Source organism: Balaenoptera acutorostrata, chromosome 18, assembly GCF_949987535.1.
Source record: "Balaenoptera acutorostrata chromosome 18, mBalAcu1.1, whole genome shotgun sequence".
NCBI classification, from domain to species: domain Eukaryota; kingdom Metazoa; phylum Chordata; class Mammalia; order Artiodactyla; family Balaenopteridae; genus Balaenoptera; species Balaenoptera acutorostrata.
The window spans coordinates 76,773,126-76,796,121 of record NC_080081.1 but is presented as its reverse complement, the minus strand read 5'-3'; the positions used below and the strand labels follow the sequence as shown (position 1 = coordinate 76,796,121).

Genomic DNA, 22,996 nt, shown 5'->3' with positions numbered 1-22,996 from the left:
ATGTGGATGCCTCCGGTTCACCAGCCGAGAAGCTCTTGAGCCCCATCCTTTTGGGGAGTTTATGGAGGCTTCGTGACAGGCACGATTCGTTAGATCATTGGCAGTGGGTGACCAAACTTGGTCTCCAGCCCCTCTCCTTTCCCCAGAGCTCTGGGGGTGGGACTGAAAATTCCAACCTTCTAATCACTGGGTTGGTTCCCCTGGCAACCAGCCCCCATCCTTAGGGAAGGTCCAGAAGTCACTTCATTAACATATAGAAGTGTGGTTCAAAGGGGTTGGTTTGTGTCAAAAGACTCCTTTATAGCTCTTATCACTTAGGAAGTCCCAAGAGTTTTAGGAGCTCTGCGCCATTAATGGTGATGAAGACCAAATACGTATTTGTCATTATAAATCACAGTGTCACAGTTACATAGAAGGAACCATACAGTGTGCACTCTTTTTTGTCTGGCCTTCGTTCAGCATAACCATCCGAGATTCATCCTTGTTGTTTCCCGTATCAGTAATTCATTCCACGTTGTTGCTAAGAAGTGCAGTTTGTTTATCCACTCACCTGTTGATGGGTTTGGGAGTCGTTTCTATTTTGGGGTTGTTTTTGGCTTTTCAAATCAAGCTGTATGAACATTCATGTACAGGTCTTTGTGTGGGCATGTGCTTTTTTTTCTTTTTTAATTAATTTATTTATTTGGTTGTGGTGGGTCTTAGTTGCGGCAGGCGGGCTCCTTAGTTGCGGCATGCCTGTGGGATCTAGTTCCCTGACCAGGGATCAAACCCAGGCCCCCTGCATTGGGAGCTCCGAGTCTTAACCACTGTACCACCAGGGAAGTCCCTGGGCACATGCTTTTATTTCTTCTGCATAAATTCCCAGGAGTGGAATGGTTCCTAGGGTCATTCTGATAAGTGTGCGTTTAACTTTTTGAGAAACTGCCAAACTGTTTTCCAAAGTGATTGGGTTGTTTGAAATTCCCTTCAGCAGAGAGTTCCGGTTTCTCTACATTCTTACCGATGTTTGGCTTGGTCAGTGGTTTTGCCTTCAGCCATTCTGATAGGTGTGCAGTGCTGTCTCCTTGTGGTTTTAATTTGCATCTCCTTCATGGTTAATGACAGATGGTGCGAAATGTCCTTGAGGTGCTTATTTGCCGTCTGTCTGTCTTCTGTGAAGTGTCTCTTCATATATTTTGCTCATGTTTTTAATTGGATAGTTTTATTATTGAGTTTTGAGAGTTCTTTGTATATTTTGCATATAAGACCTTCATTCAATAAGTGATTTGCACTTTCATCCATTTTATTAGCCATTTTTCCCCCTTTACTCTAGAATGAAGCTTTTGGGAGTGACTGGGATTATTTTACAGTCTAGATCTCCCAGGTTCCATTTACCTTAAAAAAAGTTTATTTTATTTAAGTAGCTGGTTTTGTCTGGCTGGTCAAAACAGGGAAGGAAAGCAGTTCCTGGTAAAAGCATCTCTGAGGTTCCTGGATTAGTAACATGAATCAGAATAAACTTTTATGTGCAACAGAGAAATAGAAAATAGGTGTAGGCTCAAATATAAAGTATATTCTACAGTCCCACATGTGCTGAGTGTCTGATTGTATGGATACCAAGACACTATAAAATGACTTAGAAATAAAATACGAATATATTTTTAAAGCGTTTTACATCTAAAAGGAATTTAGTAATTTGTTGATGAAAAATTAATCAATAGTCAATCTAAGAAAGAAAGAGAAAATTTTATTCAAGCCATCCTGAAGATTATAACCCAGAAGGCAGTCTTTTAGAAATCTCTGAAGACTCTGCTCATTGGAGGTCAAAGCACACGTTATATAAGTTTTGTTTTTTTTTTTTTTTTTTAGAGCAGGTGATATACAAGCTGGCTTTTTATTTTTATTTTTATTTATTTAAACACTATTTTATTTATTTATGGCTGTGTTGGGTCTTCGTTTCTGTGCGAGGGCTTTCTCTAGCTGTGGCAAGTGGGGGCCACTCTTCATCGCGGTGCGCGGGGCCTCTCATCATCGCGGCCTCTCCAGACGCGCAGGCTCAGTAATTGTGGCTCACGGGCCCAGTTGCTCCGCGGCATGTGGGATCCTCCCAGACCAGGGCTCGAACCCGTGTCCCCTGCATTGGCAGGCAGATTCTCAACCACTGCGCCACCAGGGAAGCCCCTATATAAGTTTTTGAGACAAAGAGTAATACATCAAAGGAACATATTGACAGTTTGTGAGCCCAACAAGGCGAATAGTGGGTCACGGTGACCCCTTGCAGGATTGAGAAAGGAATGTTATTCCTAAGTCATTGCCTCACCGGCACCAGTAGGAAGTTGCTTTTTTTGGGTGAGCAGGCGTTCCTGTGTCTTTAAGGGGATCCAGTTAATACAATGTGTGATACAGATGCAAAGTGCACAGTAAAGGGGGAGGGTTGTGGCTCAAATGGCAGAGAAAGTTTTATGTTTAAACATTTTCTTGTTCTGCCTTAAAAATAATTCTATTTCACCACTTTAAATTAAAAAAAATCCAAACTACAGAAGGACATAACAGAGCTTAAAAGTCAATTTAAATATAGATACCCAGATAACTGGTGGAAGGTTCTAGAAGAGAAGCTTTCTTGAGCCCCATGGCCACCCCCGTGATGCCCAGGAGAGGAGGGCGGGGCAGAGACCACAGATTGTTCTTCACTTACTGGATGCTCTTCACAACTTGCTTCTCCATATCCCACTCGTGGTAGGTTATTTTCTTCACTTTTTCTGGCCTTGAGGTTTCTTTCTACAGCAGACAAACGACAAGAGAGGAGCCAGTGGTGAACACGCTGGTGCAGAGGAATCTCAGCCTCAACCTCTACTCTCTGCCTTTCCAGTTAGAACCAGATGTTAGTGTCCACCTGAAAAAATGTCCAGGTGCTGTTTTGTAGCCCATAAAAGACAAGCGACCATTTCTTATCCCTGAGCATCCTCCAAAAATAAGCACTTGACAGGGGTTTCATATCACTACGTTATTCCATAGACATAAATCTGCTGTTTTCCCCTGGGGTACTTATTATTTACTTGTTGAGGCTGCTGAGCAAAAACGAGATGATACTTTCCAAGCCTTGGAAACGAGCTGCATTCCTCCACTGCCTGAGGTTTCCTGAGTGGCCTCCGTGTGCCGAGCGTGCGCTGCAGGGTCGGTGAGGCGCTGTGACCTTCCCACCCCCCAGTGAAGTCTTTCCAGTTGTGCTTTAATTTCCCAGGTATGAGAAATACCTTAAACTAGTGCCCGTCACCCTGGATTGTAACTTTATTGATATGCCTGCCTCTCTCACTGAACCATTACTTCCTCGAGGAAAGGGATTTTGTCTTATTTTTGATGTTTATTCTTTGTATTTCCATTGGCTAAAGTATAATAAAAATGCACGAGGTGTTTGGAGCACAGGCGAATCCAATCTGGATATTTCTGGAAGCCAGCTGAATATCTGGCTGGAAGGAAAGAAAGCACGCCAGAGCTCGGGGCCCTGTGAGAGCAAATCTGTTTTTTCGGGGGAGGAAGCTGAGGCCCACCTCGGTTCAGAAATCTGCACAGGGTCACGCGGTGCTCGTGGCAGAACTGGGCCTGGACCCCAGGTCCTCCGGTTCCTCTGCGCCTTTCTGTCTCTCATCGTGCGGAAGCCTACAGACCATGTTCTAGTAACAAAGCCTAGACACTTATCCCAGTGAAACACAACTGTTACACTCATGCAGTCTTTCCCCCGCTTCGCCCCCCGACTTCACCACGACTTTCCTCTGAAGCTTGAGGTGAGGCAGTGTCGCTTCAGAAGATCACAGAACAGGGTGGGCGTTGCGGAAGCCCAGGCTCTTCCTCTGGCTGCGGGAATGCGACGGCGTGGGGGGGTGGGGTGTATCTTCCAGGGAATGTCAGCAGGCGGGCGGGGTCCCGTAAAGCCAGGGAGGAGCAGACACGGTCCTTGCCCCTCACAGTAAAAGGGGCACAGCGGGAAGTATGGTGGGAATCAGAGGACCGGCTCTGCGTGGGCGCAGGGGTGGGGCCACATGTGCTGGGATCACGTTTTTTTCTGAGGACACAACTCCTGCATCCAAGTCAATGTGATTAAAAATCCAGACATGTGCAGTAGGCACACGTGTAGTCTGCTGTGTGCAGGAGAGTCTGGGCGTGTGATTTCCCCTGCCGCGTGCTGCACTAACTGCCAGGCGTGTGGCAGTCAGAGCAGAGGTTACCAGCACGTCGGCAGCAGAAAGGAAAGGATCCTTAACACCGTCAGGTTCTGTGAGCTGCGCGTGTAGGCCAGACTCAGGAGGGCTTTATGGCTGCGGAGTGGGGACAGAAATCCATCACAGTGTGGCAGTTTTGTACACTCCAGCAGGGCCATCAGTAATGCAGTTTTAAATATGTAACAAGGACTTAGTGCAGTTTCTTTAAGTTACACTCTGCATCCAATCAACCCTTTCTACAATCGCAATATAAACTGGGGAATGAGCACAATTGTGGGTTTCTGGGCCATAAAACAAATCTCAGCAAATTTAAGGGAGTTAAAATCAGACAAAGCATGTCCTCTGAACACAGTGAAATTAAACTGAAAACCACCAGCAGTAGGATATCTGGAAAAATCCACTCATTATGTTTGTATTACTAGGTCGACTGCTCACTCGAAAGAGATCTTCCAGATGGTTCACATGGACAGGAATGGCTGTGGAAAGGGACGTTCTGAGAACTTCATGCTATTTTAAACATCTGCGGAATTGCTTCTGTAATTTTTTTTTAAGAAAAGAAAGCATTCCAATTAATCATGCTGTAGGAAAACTGAAGAGTTTCAGTATATGGAATTTTAAAAAGAGGTTAAATAAGTTATTGGAAGATAGGAAAGTTTGAGTGAAAGTAGAAAGCACATTGATATGATTCTGAAATTCTTTAATCCTTTGACTTTAATTAGAAGAGTACTACTTGGAGAAGTTAAATGCCAGTTTGCAGACATTTAGTTGCATAATGAGTAAAATTACAGGAAAAATTCAGGTTTAGGTTAATTGTACAATAAGCAAAATTAGATGGGAAATATTAAGTATCTTAGTAATGAATGTGACATTAATATTAAAGTAATAAGATCATTAGTATCTTACATTTTGTTGCCCAGCACACATTTTCACGTGAGTTTCCATACAGCCTGTAAGGAAGCCACGGAAGGTGTAATTAGTACACACTGACTCGGGGTTATTTTGAAAAGGTGACACATAAGTCAGGGTCTCATGTCCACTTATATTATTCTGTGTCCTTATGGGATCCCACCTGCAAAAGTCTGACGGGGGTGTGCCTGTGTGAAAAGAGGAGAGGAGGCTGGAAGAGGCATCCTGCGTGACGCACGTCCGACCCCGGGGTGGGGGGGCAGGAGGAGGTCCCCTCCTGGTTGGCTGAGGTCTGCGGGAGCCTGGGCAGAGCCCCTGGGAGCCCCGTCGCTGTCTGGTCTTTGCTGGTTCCTCTCAGCTGCCCCGTTCTCATTTCTTGCTGCTGACCGACCCTCAGCCTCCCTCTCAAGTGGTGAAGAGGTCTCCGTCTCTGCTGCTCCAGAGAGCAGCAACGAATCTGGACATCGTGGTCCCACTTCCAGGTTCCTGGGCAGGGACCCTGGCCTGGTTTCGGTCGTGCCTGGAATCTAGTTCACAGTTGCGTGCACCAGGGTGTGTCTGTACACTGAGACATTGCCCAGAAAAGTTGGACAAGCTGCAGGCTTAACAGTAAACCTTATGTGACCTCGCATAGTCCTTAAGCATTTGATTAGCAGTGTTAGATTTTTTTCTTAGCACGTAGGGTGGCTTTTGGAGAATGGTTGGGATGTTCCAGGGGTGGGGTGGTGAAGCACACGGAAGTTGCTTGCTGGTGACTGGTTGGATTTGCTCATTACATGTCTGTTTCTGTGATTGCAAAGTGTTTTCAAGAGAATCCGTTGACCCAACATTTTCTCCTTTACCTCTTCTGTGCTCTTCAATTTATTCAAAACTGGATTCGTGTCAGATAAAGGCTGTCTGGGAAAAAATACATCTTTTAGAGTACTTCACACTGACAGGAAAGCCATAAAAGTCATTGCTGGGTGATTAGAACTTTCGAAAGGATCTGTGAAATGGAACCCTTCTTCTAAAATTATACAGACGGCAGCATGTCCTCTTTCTCTTTTGTCTTGTGTATCTAGACAGGTGTGGGAACCCCACATCTAGGTGTAATGAGAGTGAGAAGTGAAGGCTGGGATTAATTAGAGCTGAAATACTGAACCACAATAGGCCAGGTGCCCAGGGAGGGGCAGATAGACGTACGTGTGTGTATGTATATGGGCACGAGGTCAGCAGGCATCATTGGGATGCTCGAGCCATGGTGTGGGCTGTGAAGGGCTTTGTGGGGAACAGAGTCGATAGACTCAGCCCCGAAATCTGGGCAGTTTACGGTCTGCCCTGGGGGGGAGACGCCGTCTGTGCTGGCCCAGTGCAGGCATACCGGCTCTGCGGGGTGCTGGGGATAGTAAGCGGGGAGCTGTGTGAGCGTCTGACACGCAGCCTCTTCTGAATCCTTCTCAGACCTCTCACTGTTTAGAATATGGTGTATTAATAGGAAACACGAGGTATAGTGAAGCCAGTGGATCCAGAGACAACTGCCACTGAGAAGAGAGTTAGTCCCTCCCAGCTCCCAGGGGAGGGGCCACACGGGGAAGCATCAGGAGGCAGAGGGAGTGGGGGGGATCTGGGGGAAGGAGCCTGTATTGTGGTTTCTCGTGGAGGCTCGGGTGAGGCAGGGTGAGCGGGCTTAGGATCGGCTCATTTGAATGGTCTCAGGGGCTCCGGGGTGTGAGGTCACCGCCGGTGCCTGGCGCCTGGGTGATGAGGGCAGGTGGACGGTGGCCTGCTGAGAGCAGTGGAGGTGGTGGCAAGGGCCCTGCGCGGGTGGGTTTGATGGGAAAGGCGAGCTCGGGATTTGGCCGGTCCCGGGAGGGGCAGCTCCTGCAGGCTGAGTGTGGGTTCAGGTGTCGAAGCATCAGAATCCGGAAAAGACGAGGTGTGGTTAACGCGCCTGTAGAGACTCAGGCTCTTCTCTTCTGTGCCCTGACAGCATCACAGGCGAGTCTCCAGGTGGGCACCTTCAGCACGTCTGTCAGGTACACACGGCGCCTCCAGGCTGCTCACCGGTGCCAGAGGGGGTGTCTCACGTGTACACGTGACGGACTTCGGCGGGGCGGGGCGGCAGGGCAGGGGAGGCTCCGGAAAGGCTGGTGTGGTTTTCAGGACGGCTTGTGGGAAACGGCGGTGTTAGCTCCACATACGCCAGGACGACGACGTGATGGCGCACCTGACGTCGGAGAGCCACCCAGTCAGGGCAGGAGGGGGAGGTGTTGTTGACCGCTTGGCCTGCTTTGGACGTGCAGGTGGGACGTCTGCGGGGTGCGTGTATAATTAGGATTTTGTGTGTCTGAACGACGGTAGATCCAAAGAAATATGGGTGGTGGGCCGGGGAGGTGTCAGACTGGCAAGTTTTGGGGCTGTCAGAGGTTGAAAAATATGGGGAAAGAGGGACATTCCATCTTGAATAAATACAGATGGACGTGGAAGAGAATGTTATATACACAGTCAGCGCTCGGCTCCGAACTCATGTTTATCCCAAGCCCTCGTACAGCCCTCCTGTGAGAACTTATTCGAGAGCTAGTTGACGTGTGGGCCGGTCTCACTGAGCAGCGCTCTGAACAGGTGGGTTCAGAGCCTGGTGGTCCCCGCCCCATCCCTCGCTCACCTGTGTCTGTAGAAGCTGTGCCCCCTGCCCCTCCCCCGTAGTGCTCTCTGCCTCTTTATGTATATCGTAGTTGTTGCTGCCTGATTTCCTTCTAGATCTCGAGTCTCTGCTGATTGGTTTTCAGTATTTTTCTTTCCTATACTTTATGCTTTTATTAAGTTTATTAATGATTTTTCTCTTTTTCCTTATGAGATTTTCTAGTTTATTATGACTAGTTACCAGCCTCTTGCTCTAATTGAGTCTCCCAGGAAGAAATGACACCTCATAGTAAATCTTTTACACTTTTGACTAGAGACTAGTATATCTAGAATTTTCATAGTTTAACACGCTTTCCTTGGATGTGTACCTCTTCCTTGACACAATTTTTTTTTTCTGGCAACCTGGGAAATTTTTAGTTTATTTTTATGCATATAAAGATTCTCTCATCACCACCTGGTCCCTTTCTTATTCTTAATAATCATGAGATGTTTAATCATGAGATTAATCATGAGATTATGAGATGAATAATCATGAGATGTCTCCCATGGGGTGGGAGACAGTGCCCATGTCTTCCTAATGTCAGCATATGTGTACTTTAAGAAAAACAATTTTAGGAACGGATGTAGAAGTATGGCTAACGTCACTGAGATGAACCAGACTCTGACAGTTCCTTTGGGAGCCCGACTTCCCCAGACTAGTCCCCCAGACAGGACTCAGATATTCTCCCGTCAGTGATGCAGCTTTGGGACATCCCAGCCTGATGCTCTGGATGGGGGTGGGGAATGGGATGGCCTTGGGAGGCCAGTGAGAGCATCACGAGGCCTGTTAAACCCACCCTGCCCAGTGGACACCGCAGTGTCTGCACGGAAGGAGGCCCAGCAGGTTTTCAGGTGAAAGGGTCAGGGGCTCCTCCTCACTTCTTCCAGTTTCTAGATAATTCCGGTCTCTTCTCCTTTGGTGCCTCTCAGTCTCCCACTTGAATGTATGAAGGTGTTCGACATCAGCATCGGGCCGGTACACAGTTGGTGCTCAGTGTTTGATGGAGCCATGGCTATGGAGATTACGTGCAGTTCTACCTTCCTTTGTTTGTTTGTTTTAGTTGAGGCATAGTTGTTTTACAGTGTTGTGTTAGTTTCTGCTGTACAGCAAAGTGAAGTAGAGTTCCCTGTGCTATACAGCAGGTTCTTATTAGTTATCTGTTTTATACATAATAGTGTATACATGTTCTTAGACATAATTTTAATGTAAATATTGTTACCCGTCTTCTGTGGTTCAGCCTTATTTTCAACCAGTGAACTGTTCCTTTTTTATTGTTATAATCAGAGAAAGAATTAACATCATAACAACATATGAGACATAATAAAATTAATATAATCAGTCACATTGTTTGAGTGTCCCTATGTGCCAGGCCCTGTTCCAAGTGGTTTGTTATGTAATAACGCATTAAGTCCTCACTCTGTGAGGTAGGTCCCGTTGTGATCCCCGTTTTGTGGGGAGGAAAGGAAGGCATGGAGGGGTGAAGTGATGTACCACAGGCTGTGCTCCTAGGTTGGTGGATGAAGTAGAATTTGGGTTGGAAGATGTGGTCGGTGTGCTCAACCAGCACCTTAATGGGCAAGAGGCGGAAATAGTCAATAAAAACACTGGCCAGTTGAGCAGAACTTTTCCTCTACAGCTGCCCCCGACTTTCGCCCTCTGCTAGAGCCCTTGTGAGATAGCCCTTGTCCACCCTTCTGATTTCAGTCAGCAGTCACGTCCACAGAGAGGCTGCCCAGGGTTCCCCAGGGGGTTTCATAACCTGAGTCCACTGACCTGGGCAGTTGGACCGACGTCTCACTTCCACGGAGGGGAGGGGCCTTGTCTGTTTCACTCACCACTGGGTCCTCGTCACTTGCACACTGCCCGGTGTCGGGTCAGTCAGTGCTCAGCAGGTGTTCATGGAATGCGTGAACAGAGGTAGTGGAGAAGGGAGGAAGGAAAGAAAGATTTACCGTGTGCCTCGCTAGTTCCGGGTTCTTGAGGTGAGCCGCTGTACCAGTTGGCAATAAATTTAATTCAGTAACAGAACACCCAGCAGCAGTGACTTAATAAACAAGGTATTATTTGTCTCATGTAACGAGAATTCCAGATTGAGGCTGCGGGGCCGGTTTGATTGCTCAGACGCCACCAGGGTCCTTGGCTTTTCTGGGTTGCTGCTCCTGTGAGTTGGGCCTTGTGGTCACCCTGTCAGGGTGACAGTGTATCCCAGTCACTGGGTTTTCTCCTGTTGTAGGGAGCAGTAGATTTCTTGCATAAGTGGTAGGCTTGAAATTCTATATACCTCCTTAAATGAAAAGTTGAGATTTCATTGGATGTATAAGGTACTTTTTGAGGAGAGAAGTGGATTGAATTCCCAGGATAATGGGGAGGGCTTTCCTGAGTGCCTGGTGACCCTTCGCCCAGGTAGGTGGGCTCCGTCCTGCTCCCTCCTTTGTAGCCCAGGTTCGGCCTTTCCCATGTCCTAGTCTGTAAGCTCTGCCTATGGTTTTGGGCTGTTGTGTCCTTCCCTCTCTTAGTACGTGTGGGCTTGTGCCTTTCCTCTCTCTTGTCATTTTAGTGGAGTGGGGGGAAGGTAAAAAATGCACGTATTCAGTCGCTCATGCTTAACTGGAAATCTTGCATACATCCTTTTTCTATAAAAGTAGGATTGTGCTGTCCATATATCTTTGAAATCTATGGCATTCATTTAAGTAATTCGACATCTGTTGCGTATTGAGCCGATTCTCTCACATAGAAATGATAGGATAATGCAAATTCCTGGGAAAGAGTCAGTTTTCCAGGGAGTTGAAACTCTAGGCTTGTTAAAGTGTGAATATGAGCTTTTAAAACTGTCTTTTTAATTTTCAGATTGTGAGCCATGCCTTTAGTGAAGAGGAACATCGAACCCCGGCACTTGTGCCGGGGGGCCCTGCCCGAGGGCATCCCCAGTGAGCTCGAGTGTGTGACCAACAGCACCCTGGCTGCCATCATACGCCAGCTGAGCAGTCTGAGTGAGTGCTCTTGCCTCGGGACTCCTTTCTTCTGATTACCAGTGACAGATTAATTTTAACAAACTTAGCAAATTGATCTCAATTCAATAGTTATGTGATTGTCCAGAGAAGAGGCTGCAGCTTTGAAGGAGAAAGCCTCCCTCCCTCCCACCCTCCCTCTTGAATTTCCCAGCATGTAATCAGCCTTGGCCCCCTCACTGGTCTGGTGATACCAGCTTTGTGTGATGAAGTTAGTTAGCATTGACCAGTTCACAAGTTACTAGGTACCGCCAAATGTGTAGATTTAAAGTAGTGTTCATTTTTAAAAAGCTTATTAAAAATGAGGATAAAATAATTGGCATTTTAAAAAACGTGAATTATGCATTACACTTGGACAGGACTAATTTCTTTTCAGTGTAATGAATTGAAAACTAGGTCACACCTGTGATATGCCCGGCATTAGAATAGAGGCTCAATACATGTTTGTTGGTTGAATAATATTCCAAATGAATCAAAGAATCAAGCCCCAAGCTAGTGAGACTTGCTGACTTTAACCTCCTAAAGGTTAAAATGCAGGTATTGACTTCCAAATTGAGGTCAGCAGATGAGTTGATGGTTACATGTATGCAGTGCCGTGTACACATTGCATACACAGATTATATAAATGTAAGCAAACACAAGCATAAGGAAGAGAGGACTTCCTGTTATTCTAATTTTGAACATTAATATGAAATACCCAAGAAATATTCCATTTCTTAAGACTCAAATATGCATGAAAATGCTTTTCCTTCAAAGCTTTTTGAAGTTGCAGTCTTTCTCCCTAACTTTTACATTTACGTCGTGATCTTATTTTCTCACTTCGTCCCACTCCTTTTCGGTTTAGATGGTTCACACTGCATTTTGGATGACAGGTTTTCACAGTTAAATTTTCAGAACCTCTGTTAATAACGAGAAAATCCTCCATGAAATTTCACATCCTGGCCGCGTCAAGCAGGGGAGAGTGGTTTTATAAAAAAACTCAAGTGCTTTTATTTGTTTTGAAGAAGAAACACTATGGATGAGTATTTTTTTTTCTTTAAAACAATTGTAGCACATCATTATTGATATATTTTTGATATATTATGTCTATAATCATTGGCTAAACAAAAGTAATTTGGAAATTGCTTAAAATGTGCTTCAAAATAGATTTCTTCTGGAATCTGAACTAATTATAATTGATTTTTGGTAGTGGTTGTTGGTAAAATGTATAAATTCATATAATTACAGGAGGATACCTTGTAAATTATTGAAGGGTGAAAGTATTTCTGTGTGCATTCATGTATTTCCGTAAGAATGTTTTTTTAGTCTCTTGTTTTTTTACGGCTGAGACGTCTATTGGCATAAGGTCTAAGTGATGAAAACCAACATGAACTGTTAAGGTTTTAATCATCACACCACGTCTCACGCACAGTGTTACATCAGAGGTGCCTGCTTGGCCACAGTGTCTTCTAAGTGAAACCACCCACAGGGTACGTTTTGTTCTGTAGAGTCCGTGTGGAGGCAGAATGAATCACAGCCCCTCTGAGGACGTCTGCATCTTCACCCTGGGAACCCGCAGATGTGCTGTGTGACTGGGCAAGGGGAGGATTAAGGCTGCTTCTCAGCTCACCTCACGAGAAGGAGGTTATCCCGGGCTGTCTGGAGGGCCCCGTGTAATTCCGGGAGTCCTTTAAGTGGGAGGAAGGAGTGTCAGAGTGATAGGATGTGAGAAGGATCCGTCAACTGTTGCTGGCTCCGAAGACAGGAGAAGAGGCCACAAGCCAAGGAGTGCAGGTGGCCTCTGTACATTGCGAAAGGCCGGGAACTGGACTTTCCCTGGGGCCTCCAGAGGCAACAGAGCTCTGCCAGGGCCTGGATTTCAGCCCAGTGGTAACATTTCACATGTCTGATCTCTAGAGCTGTAAGATGGTAATTTTGTGTTGTTTTAATCCACTGAAGTTGTGAAAATTTGTTACAGCAGCAGTAGGAAACAGTGCACCACTGGAGCCGTGGTGACGTTTTGTACACACATCCTGCTCTAGCTTCATGAGTGGACCAGGCATGGGTCCTGGCCTCAAGGACAGTCCACCCCAGTCAGCCTGCTTCAGCCCTGATTCTCTGCTAGAGTCACTGGGGGAGCTTGAACAGAAGATGCTAGGAATCGCTGCAGGGATGGTGATCGGGGTGACCTACGAAGTCAGATGTTGCGTGTCTGGATCGAAAAGCCTGTCTGGGCCAGTCGTGTTCTGTCGGGAAGTTCGAACTAAGACACAGCGCGTGTGCTCGTTTATCGTGGGATCTGCCGCTGGGGTGTGGTCCAGGACCGAGAGGGCCCGGTGGCCATCGCAGGCCTGCATTGTTATTGCGGGGGGTGGAGGGAGGCTGCAAGGAGCTAGAGGAAGCCAGCGGGCGAAGAAAGGCAGGTGGGCGCGGAGAGAGAAACAGGCGCTGGGCACGAGCGAGGCCCCGGGCCGGCAAGACAGGAGGGTTGCACTGATGGCCCTGCGCCCGGTCAAGGAGCCGCGTGGCCGGCTCACGGCAGACCCTCACAGGTGCCCAGGTGCCCCGTGCTCGCCGCCCAGGGAGGACGGGGGTGCGAGAGCCAAGGGTGCAACTTCAGAAAACGAGGATGGTTGTTAATTGGTGGTGGAGCAGCAAATTACTGATAACCAGTGATTTATTTATTCCTGTTTATTCACTCGGTGCTCCTCTAGGTGCAGCATACAGCAAATAAAGTCAACTGGGTCCCTACTTAGAAGTTACAAAAGCATATATAATTGACATCAATATGGTCATACAATAGGCAACTTGCAGTTATGACCTGCCATAACTCTCACACATGATGAGTGACATCTACATTTTGGGTGAATCTTTAGTTTTTGTAGGTTTTTTCCAACTGAGTGGAAATATGGGAGATGAGAAAAGGTATATGCAAAAAAAAATGTTATGATCTAAAATTAAGGAAAATAAGAATTTAAAAGAATGTTTATAAATCAATAAAACAATGTTTTTTTCTTTTTTTTTTCCTGGGCATAAATAGATTTCTTTTTTTAAATTTTTATTGGAGTATAGTTGCTTTACAGTGCTGTGTTACTTTCTGCTGTACAGCAAAGTAAATCAGCCATACATATACATATATCCCCTCCTTTTGGATTTCCTTCCCACTTAGGTCACCACAGAGCACTGAGTAGAGTTTTTGTGTTGTTTTCTAATTTTCTAATCATTCATCAGTTATTTTTAAAGTGAAGTTTTAGGAAAGTGTGAGTCTGTCATATTAAAATTCATCTATTACTGAGGGTTAATTTTCAAGATAAAGTCAAAACAATCTATTTTTTTATTCCTTTGAGTTTCTGACCGTCATTCAGTAGGACCCTGCCCACCCTGCCCCCAGCGCCTCCACCCCCAGATTAGGACAGGTGATGTACAGTCATCTGAACTTCCTATAAGTGATACAGAGGGCGGCTAGACTTTGTCTACAAATGCCATCCTGGGGGAATCCCAAGGGGAACTTTAGGGATTTGCCTTGACCCTAGAGTGGTCATACCTGCCTGAGCAGCAGACTTGTCCTGGGAGACTTGTCCTCCTGCCGTAATCCGGAGTAACTAATTCTCTAGTGGGTCTAAGGAAGGAAGAACAGACCAAGGGGCCAGAAGGAATTTCTTTGGTCTTTTCCAAAAAGGAAGACTAGCAATTGAGGGCCCGATTCACCAGATCATTCTGATTCTCATCACATCTATGGGGGAACAGTTCAGGGTCATGAGGGTTTAAATAACTTTACATCAGACAAGAGAACCTGGTCCTGGTACCAAATAGGCCTTTGAAGCCCCGGTGACTCTGCGTAACTTTGGGGAAATCTTTAGGTTTTTACCAGTTACGGTGCTCCCACTACATCCCAACCAGACACTTGACTTTAAGGGGCCAGAAATTTTGTCAGAATTAGATATTTCCCAGGCTTTTCAGGGAATTGTTTGTTTTCAATGAAAAAATATTGCTTATTGGTATTGAGTATAAGAACAGTCATAGAAATGAAGAAGAGGAAATTTGTAACTTGAACAGCCTTATAATTAGAGAATAAGTATCAAAAGCTTTCAAAGCTTTGTCCAATAAAATAAAAAATTCGTGTTTAGTAGTTTTCAGATTTTTTCCCTTTGAGTGTTACTAACTTCTTATATGAGTGACGGTGTGGAGAGGGGAGTGGGAGGGAGAAGGAAAGCCACTTTTTAAAGTGGGTTTGGTTAATAGTGTGTTACTTGGCCTGTTGGCCATCTGTATGTCTTTTATGGAAAAATGTCTGTTCAGGTCTTCTGCCTATTTTTGATTGGGTTGGTTGTTTGTTTTGATATTGAGTTGTATGAGCTGTCTGTATATTTTGGATAATAGTCCCTTGTCAGTCATATCATTTGTAAATATTTTCTGTCACTCCATAGATAGTCTCTTCATTTTGTCAGTGGTTTCTTTTGCTGTGCAAAAGCTTTTAAGTTTAATTAGGTCCCATTTGTTTATTTTTGCTCTTGTTTCTTTTGCCTTAGGAGACAGATAAAAAAAATTGCTGTGATTTATGTCAAAGAGTGTTCTGCCTATGTTCTCTTCTAGGAGTTTTATGGTTTCACATCTTACAATTAGGTCTTTAATCCATTTTGAGTTTATTTTTGTATATGGTGGGAGGAAATGTTCTAGTCTCATTCTTTTACATGCAGCTGTCCAGTTTTCTCAGCACCACTTGTTGAAGAGACTGTCTTCTCTGCATTGTATATTTTTGCCTCCTTTGTTGTAGATTAACTGACCATAAGTGTATGGGTTTATTTCTGGGCTGTTTATTCTTTTCCATTGATCTATGTGTTTATTTTTGTGCTGGTACCATGCAGTTTTGATTACTGTAGCTTTGTAGTATAGTCTGAAGTCTGGAAGGGTGATATATCCAGCTTTGTTAATTATTAGACAAATGCAAATCAAAACAATGAGATATCACACACTTATCAGAATGGCCATCATCAAAAAGTCTACAAATAACAAATGTCCTTGAGGATATGTACACTGTTGGTGGGAATGTATCAATAAATTGGTGAATCACTATGGAAAACAGTATGGAGGGTCCTCAAAAAACTAAAAATAGAACTACCGTATGACCCAGCACTTCCACTCCTGGGTTTATATCCAGAAAAAATGAAAACACTAACTTGAAAACATACATGCACCCCAGTTTTCATAGCAGCACTATTTACTATAGCCAAGACATGGAAGCAATCTAAATGTCCATTGACAGAGGAATGGATAAAGAAGATGTGGTACATATATATACAGTGGAATATTACTGAGCCATAAAAAAGAATGAAATTCTGCCATTTGCAGCAATATGGATGGACCTAGAGAATATTATACTTAGTGAAATAAGTCAGTCAGAAAAAGATACTGTATATCACTTACATGTGGAATCTAAAAAATAAATGAATGTATCTAGCAAAACAGAGACTCACAGATATAGAAAACAAGCTAGTGGTTACTAGTGGGGTAACCACTGGGAGGGGCAAGATAGGGGTATGGGATTAAGAGATACAAACTGCTACGTATAAAATAGATAAGCAACAAGGATATATTGTACAGCACAGGGAATTACAGCCATTATCTTGTAATAACTTTTAATGGAGTATATAATCTGTAAAAATAATCACTATACTGTATACCTGAAGCTAAAATAATATTGTAAATCAACTCTACTTCATTGAAAAAGAATTAGTGTGTCACTTGGTTTTCCAGTAATGAAATATTGATATATTTTTCTTCAAATAATGACAGTTTAGTGTAGCAATTAACATTAAATCAGGAGTGCTTTTTCATCATTTTCCTTGATTAATTATCTGAGTGCTCTTGTTCTTATCAGCTAGTTGCTCAATTAAAATTACAGTGTCTTGCAATCAAATTCCTACTGATATTATAATGTAATTTTAATATAGTTTGCCTTAAAAAGGAAATAGGGCATTTGTGCCAAGGATGACGCAAATCCATTTCAGTACCTCCCGGGCTGGTTTCCACTTCTTTCGCTTCGTTCTTGTGATTATAGCTGTCTTCCTTTTCCTATCTTAAGAGTATGTCACAAGGAAAGGAGTTAGACCTTAGGTGCCTCCCCTGCCCCAAAGTTTTTGGTTGTATTTGATGGTACTAATAAGATCATACAGAGAACTTAGCACAGGACAACACAAAGGAAAAAAATTACAAATTTTTTTATTAATCAGGGGAAATCATTGATAATGCTTTGTATATATCATTATAAAATGATACCTCATACATATGGTTTTGTAGCCTATACTCACTTGTATATAGTAAACATCTTTGTTGATTCTTCTAAGACACATTTTTAATAGCTAGAGATTACTGTGTTATATTGATACAGTATCATTAACCATTATCTTGCCGTTGGACGTACGTATGTTTCTTTGTCAGGGAGGCACTGTCATAATTCTTGTATGAAACTGGTACATACGTCGCTAGTCTTTTTTGGCACCTTTTTTTTTTTTTAATTTAAAGATTTCTTACACCTTATAGGTCATCAGACTTCCTCACAAAGAACTAAGATTGTTCTTACAAATGGTATAAAATTTTGAGACTCCCTTAATTTTAAACGTGAGTCTCTTTGGAAAAAAGTTATTACAAAATCTGTTTTCTATTAATTTCTACATTGAGTACTTGTATAAATGAGAAAGAAATTCTGTTTTCTTCTCAGATTTTAGTTAGTGATTATTATTTTTATTGCTACTCCTTATGGTGTGTATTATGTCTCGTATCAAACCAAATGCCAGATCGTCATAAAAATGCTTCCTTGAGGGCTTGCAGTGTAATACATCTGCTTTATGTAATTGGATCTGAAATTCAGGGTTGTATTAATTGATTATACCAAGTGCAGTTCTAGTCAGAATAGAGATTTAAGTATTTTGAAGGCATGCACTAAATAGATTTCTTGGATGTTTTTAGCCAAATGGGATTTTTGAAGTGAAAGGGAAGATTTAAACACAGTATATGCAAGAAATAGATCACAAGTTCATTTCCATGCAGGTTAAGGCTGGGTTGAGGTACTTTAAGAGAAAACGTATGAACGTAGTGGACAGAGTTGACTGGAAGAAACAGCACGAATTCTTTCTTTCTTTCTTTCTTTCTTTCTTTCTTTCTTTCTTTCTTTATGACTGTGTTGGGTCTTCGTTTCTGTGCGAGGGCTTTCTCTAGTTGCGGCAAGTGGGGGCCACTCTTCATCGCGGTGCGTGGGCCTCTCACTATCGCGGCATCTCTTGTTGCAGAGCACAGGCTCCAGACGTGCAGGCTCAGTAGTTGTGGCTCACGGGCCTAGCTGCTCCGCGGCATGTGGGATCTTCCCAGACCAGGGCTCGAACCCGTGTCCCCTGCATTAGCAGGCAGATTCTCAACCACTGCGCCACCAGGGAAGCCCCAGCACGAATTCTTTAAAGTTTACTGCTTCAATCTGAGATAAGTATTTGCATTACTTGTGGATAAAAATGGGAAGCCAGTGAAGAGAGGTAAGAGTAATGTGTACTTAGGAAAGTATAAGGCACAACTCCGTCAGCCGTAGAACTGGAGGTGAGTATAATAAGAGTCCCCCACAAAGGCAGGGCTGTTGGGAATCCAAGCACTTACCGCCCCACTTGGAACATCGGAAACACTTCCTTAACAGAGGAAATGACAAGGGGGCCGTTTCTCACTTCTTGCCCTGGCCGGGTTGCGACATGGCAGGATTTAAGTGTGGACTAAGTCCTCAGAGCACAGGTGGAGAGCTAGCCACGTCCGAATGTTCAGTCAAGCCTGCCATCAAACCTCTCTGCTTTTATCATCGGTGTTCTTCCCATTTCATGAGTTCATAGGCTTATGGTAGCATGTCTTCAGTGACTTACAGGTGTCTTTCTGATGGTTGTGATTTACACTGTTATTATCATCTAAAAACTTTGAGGGAAGATTTTCAAGGATTTTACTGTTGTCTTCTAAAGTTGTCCTAACCGGTCACTCTCCTCTCAGGTCCACGACTGTGATTACCAGCCTCCCGGGTTCAGTCGTGTCCCTCCTTGACGCAGCACCTTTCACAGGAGTAAAAACATTGTCTACTTCATTCTTGACTAGTCTTCTACACACGTCGTCCAGCAAAAAATTAAAATAGGAGACACATGGGAAAGGAGAAAAGCATGACTCATAATTAAGAGAAAGAGAAGTTAGTAGAAACAGGATCCACAGATGACTCCAGCCCGGCGTTTCAGGAGCTTAGAAGCCACTCCCGCCTGCGTAACAGGAAAAGAGCTCAACAAACCAAAATCCACCAGCTTCTCTTAGATCCGTCAGAGAACTGAGGTCACAGGACAAACCGCTGCCCCCAAATTTGGAAAGACAGAGTCTGACAATCACAACTTACCAGGATATAGAAATTTTGAACAACACTCCCAGCCAGTCTGACCTAATTGACCTTTACAGAACACTAAACTCCCACCTGTAGAATACACATTCTTCTAATGTTCAGTTCACATGGAATGTTCCTCAAGATGGGACATACGCTTAGCCAGAAAATAAGACATTTGGAATGATTGATACCATAAAGAGTATGGTGTTAATGAGAAAATAATTATAATAACCTTTTTAGATAATTCTCGCATATTGGAAAATCAAGCAGTGGCTTCTAAAATACTCCTTGGGTCAAAGAAGAAATCAAAAAGGAAATTGCAAACTGTCTCTAACTGTGTGGGTAATGAACACACAAAATCACCAGTGTATTTGTGGGATTAACGTAAAGAGGTGCTTGAGGGAAATTTGTACCTTTAAATGCTTATATCAGAAAAGAAGAGAGATGTAAAATCACGAGCATTCCTCAGGTGAGCACTCAGGGTTGCTCGACAGTCCTGCCGTAATTCCTTCGCTAATTAGTTTTCCCCGCCCGAAGATGCCTGTTTCACATCTTCTCTTTCCACCCCATACTCTGAGCTGGTGGTTTGCTTATTTCACTGGGAAAATAAAAGCATTCAGGGGAGAACCAAACACCCACCTCCTGCCAGATCAGCCCTCTGATCTGCTGTGCACCAGCGCGTCCTGCCCACCCTGCTCTACAGTGCTGACCCCAGGACTCACTCCAGGACTGGGTTAAGCTCTGTCTTTCCCGTGCCCTCCACCCCACCCCCGTCCGCATCATTCCTACTGAATGTTAACATACTGAGAAATCACCCTCAGGTCATCCTCTCCCCGTAGCCCCATGTCTTGCTCCCTTCACAGCAAGCTTCCTTGAAAGAACCATTCCTGCCTTTACTCGCCTCCTTGTCTCTTGTCCCCACTGAAGTTCTGTCGCATCTTTTCCTGAGACTGTGCTTGTCAGTGTCACCACAGTGACGCCCACGTTGCTAAGTCCGGTGCTCAGTCTCAGACGTGTGGCCTGATGCCTGAGCGCCATTCGACCCCTGATAACTCCCTCCCGTCCTGGAGGGCTTCCTTACCTGCCCCGGGCCGGCACCCTCGGGGTGTCTGTCACCGCACGAGCTCGTCTGTGTTCATCTCCTTCCGTGCTCCTCCCGTCCTGCACCTGTTGGACGGCCCCAGGGTGTGGCCACAAGCCCTCCCCTGCTCCCGGTCCCCAGGCCACCTTATCCGCCCGTGGCCCGATACCACCTTCACGCTGACGGCTTCCAAACGTACGACCTCTCCCCAGACCTCAAACTTGTGTGCACAGCTGCTTACGGAAGCATCTCAAGTGCAACGTGATTTTCTTCTCTCTTCCCCCCATATATCTTAGCAGATGGGGGCTCTGCTCTTCCAGCCGCCGTGGTCTTTCCCTTCTGTCTTACTGCATCTTCACAGTGTGTACTGAGTCCGCACACCTGCTGCCACCTCTGCTGCCGCAGTTCTGGTCCCAGCTGCCCCAGGCCCGCTGTACGGGGGCCCTGTGTGACCTGCCCGCCCCACTCTGGTCCCCCCACCGCAAGGGAGGGGCGTCCCTTTCTCCGTCCTCCGCCGCCACTCGCCCGCCACCCGCTCGCCTCCTCCCTGACGCTGTCCTCACCTGCAGCCTGTCTCTGCCTGGAAGGTGCCCCCTCACCTCCAGCCACTGTCCGCCCGAACGTCACCCTCTCAGAGAGGCCTTTTGTGACCACGTGAGTGTCACCCACTTCCTACCATGTTCTCTTGCAGTTTTGTTTTCTTCATACCACTTGTCATGTGATGGACTGTCTGTTTATAGTCTGTGTGGTATTGTCTGTATATAATAAAAGCTGTGTTCATTGCTGTATTTCTTCAAGTGACTAGGATAGTGCCTGGTACACAGTGGGTGTTTGATACATATTTGTTGAATAAGCTGAAAATGCATAACAATCAACATCTGTTATCTTCGTTCTTATAAAATGCTTAGAGTATTGTAAACAAGTATACAAAAAAGTTCACTGTAGTTAATTATGCGTGACATTTTTTACTTTTTTTTGTTTTCAGTTTTGCAAAATTTCTACCATGAGCTTGTGTTACTTTTATATACCCACAAAGACATTTCAAAGAATCAGGCTGTATACTATGTTGTTTTTTTTTTTTTTTTAACTTTTATACACACTTATAAATACAACAAAGACAAAAGAAATGAGTGTTAGCAGTTGCTGTCTTAGATTGGACTTTGGGCCGTTTTTCCTATTGTTTACGTTTCCATATTTTCTACATTTCTTATAAGCATGGATTACTTTCATAGTAGGAAAAAAGTGAAACTTTAAAAAGGAAGAAAAATAACTTAGGGCCCAATAATTATGACATTATTTTATGGAATTCATAAGCAGTTGGACTTTATTACAGACACTGTAATAAATTTATTTTTTAATTTTTAATTTTGAAATGATTTCAGACTTACAAAAAGGTCAAAAAGAGTACGAAGAATTCTCAAACTTTCACCCATATATTATTTTACCTCATCTTTTCTTTTTCTCAGAAATTCCTCTCTTTTCCTCCTGCCCTGCTTTCTCCTCCTCTGTCCCCTCCTGTGTCTCTGTGTGTACATACATGCATACACATACATACGTAGTTTTTATATATACAAACATATATCTATTTCTATCTTTCTCCTTTAATCTGGAGCAGTTCCTCAGTCTGTCTTGACTTCTGTGACTTGACATCTTGACATTTTAAGGGGAACCAGCCATGGTTTTATGGACCATTCCTTGGTCTGTATCTCCTGATGCTCCCTCATGACTAGATTTAAGATGTTCTCAGGACTGTCACAGAGGGTTGACACCTCCTACTCAGGGCATTTTATCTGGAAGCACACGTTACTGGCTTGTCCCGTAACTGCCCCCGTGAACTCTGATTGCTTGGTTAACATTTTGTCTGTGGGTTTCTCTACTGTAAAGCTTTATCCCCTATGTAACTAGTAAGTATCTTATGGGGAGACACGTTGAGACTATGTTCTGTCCCTTTCCCAGACACGTTGAGACTGTGCTCTGTCCCGTTCCCGGACACGTTGAGACTGTGCTCTGTCCCGTTCCCGGACACGTTGAGGCTGTGCTCTGTCCCGTTCCCGGACACGTTGAGGCTGTGCTCTGTCCCGTTCCCGGACACGTTGAGGTTGTGCTCTGTCCCGTTCCCGGACACGTTGAGGCTGTGCTCTGTCCCGTTCCCGGACACGTTGAGGCTGTGTTCTGTCCCGGTTCTACCCAGTGGTCTTAGCATCTATGGATGATTCTTGCCCAAAGCACTTATTATTGGGGTGGTTACAGAATGGTGATGTTTGTCATTCCCTGATTTCTTCTTCATTTATTAGTTGGAATTCTGATGTAAGTGCTTTCACTCCTTTCCCTGCTATTCATTCATTCATTCGTTTATTTACAACACTATGGACTCATGGACTCTTAGTCCATGGGTTATAAGCTGTCATCTTGATTATTTGTCTTAGTACTCACATTTTCCCAGACTTGGCCAGTGGGACCCTTTCATGCTGGCTCCTGTGTCCTTTTGACATGTCCCCACCACTCTCTGAATACTTCTTTACTTTTTTTGAAAAGCACACCAAGATATTCTAAGCGCATCTTGTACTTTTTCACCCTCATCCCTAGAATCAGTCATTTTTTCAAGGAGCCTCGTTCCTTTTAGTGGAAAATGGAAAGCCAAAATTGTGACGAACCCAAGATCAAGGCGCTAGGTGTACGGATTAAAATTTCTGAAGGACCTCGTTATGACTGGCTCCTTGTTTCGCAGAAAGGACTCTCACAGACACACTGATTGTTTCCCGAAAATCCTAAATA

The 22,996-nt window shown here is 44.5% G+C and overlaps 1 protein-coding gene across 4 annotated transcripts in view; it reads left to right on the top strand.

Moving 5' to 3' along the window:
* WASF3 (WASP family member 3) overlaps nt 1–22,996 on the top strand; it is a 94,153-nt gene that overhangs the window by 43,393 nt on the left and 27,764 nt on the right. For all 4 annotated transcript variants that reach the window (XM_057533121.1, XM_057533118.1, XM_057533119.1 and 1 more), the window contains one exon: nt 10,612–10,754. In XM_057533121.1, coding sequence (XP_057389104.1) covers nt 10,622–10,754 — 133 coding nt within the window. In that variant the 5' untranslated portion in view covers nt 10,612–10,621. The remainder of the gene's footprint in view (nt 1–10,611; nt 10,755–22,996) is intronic.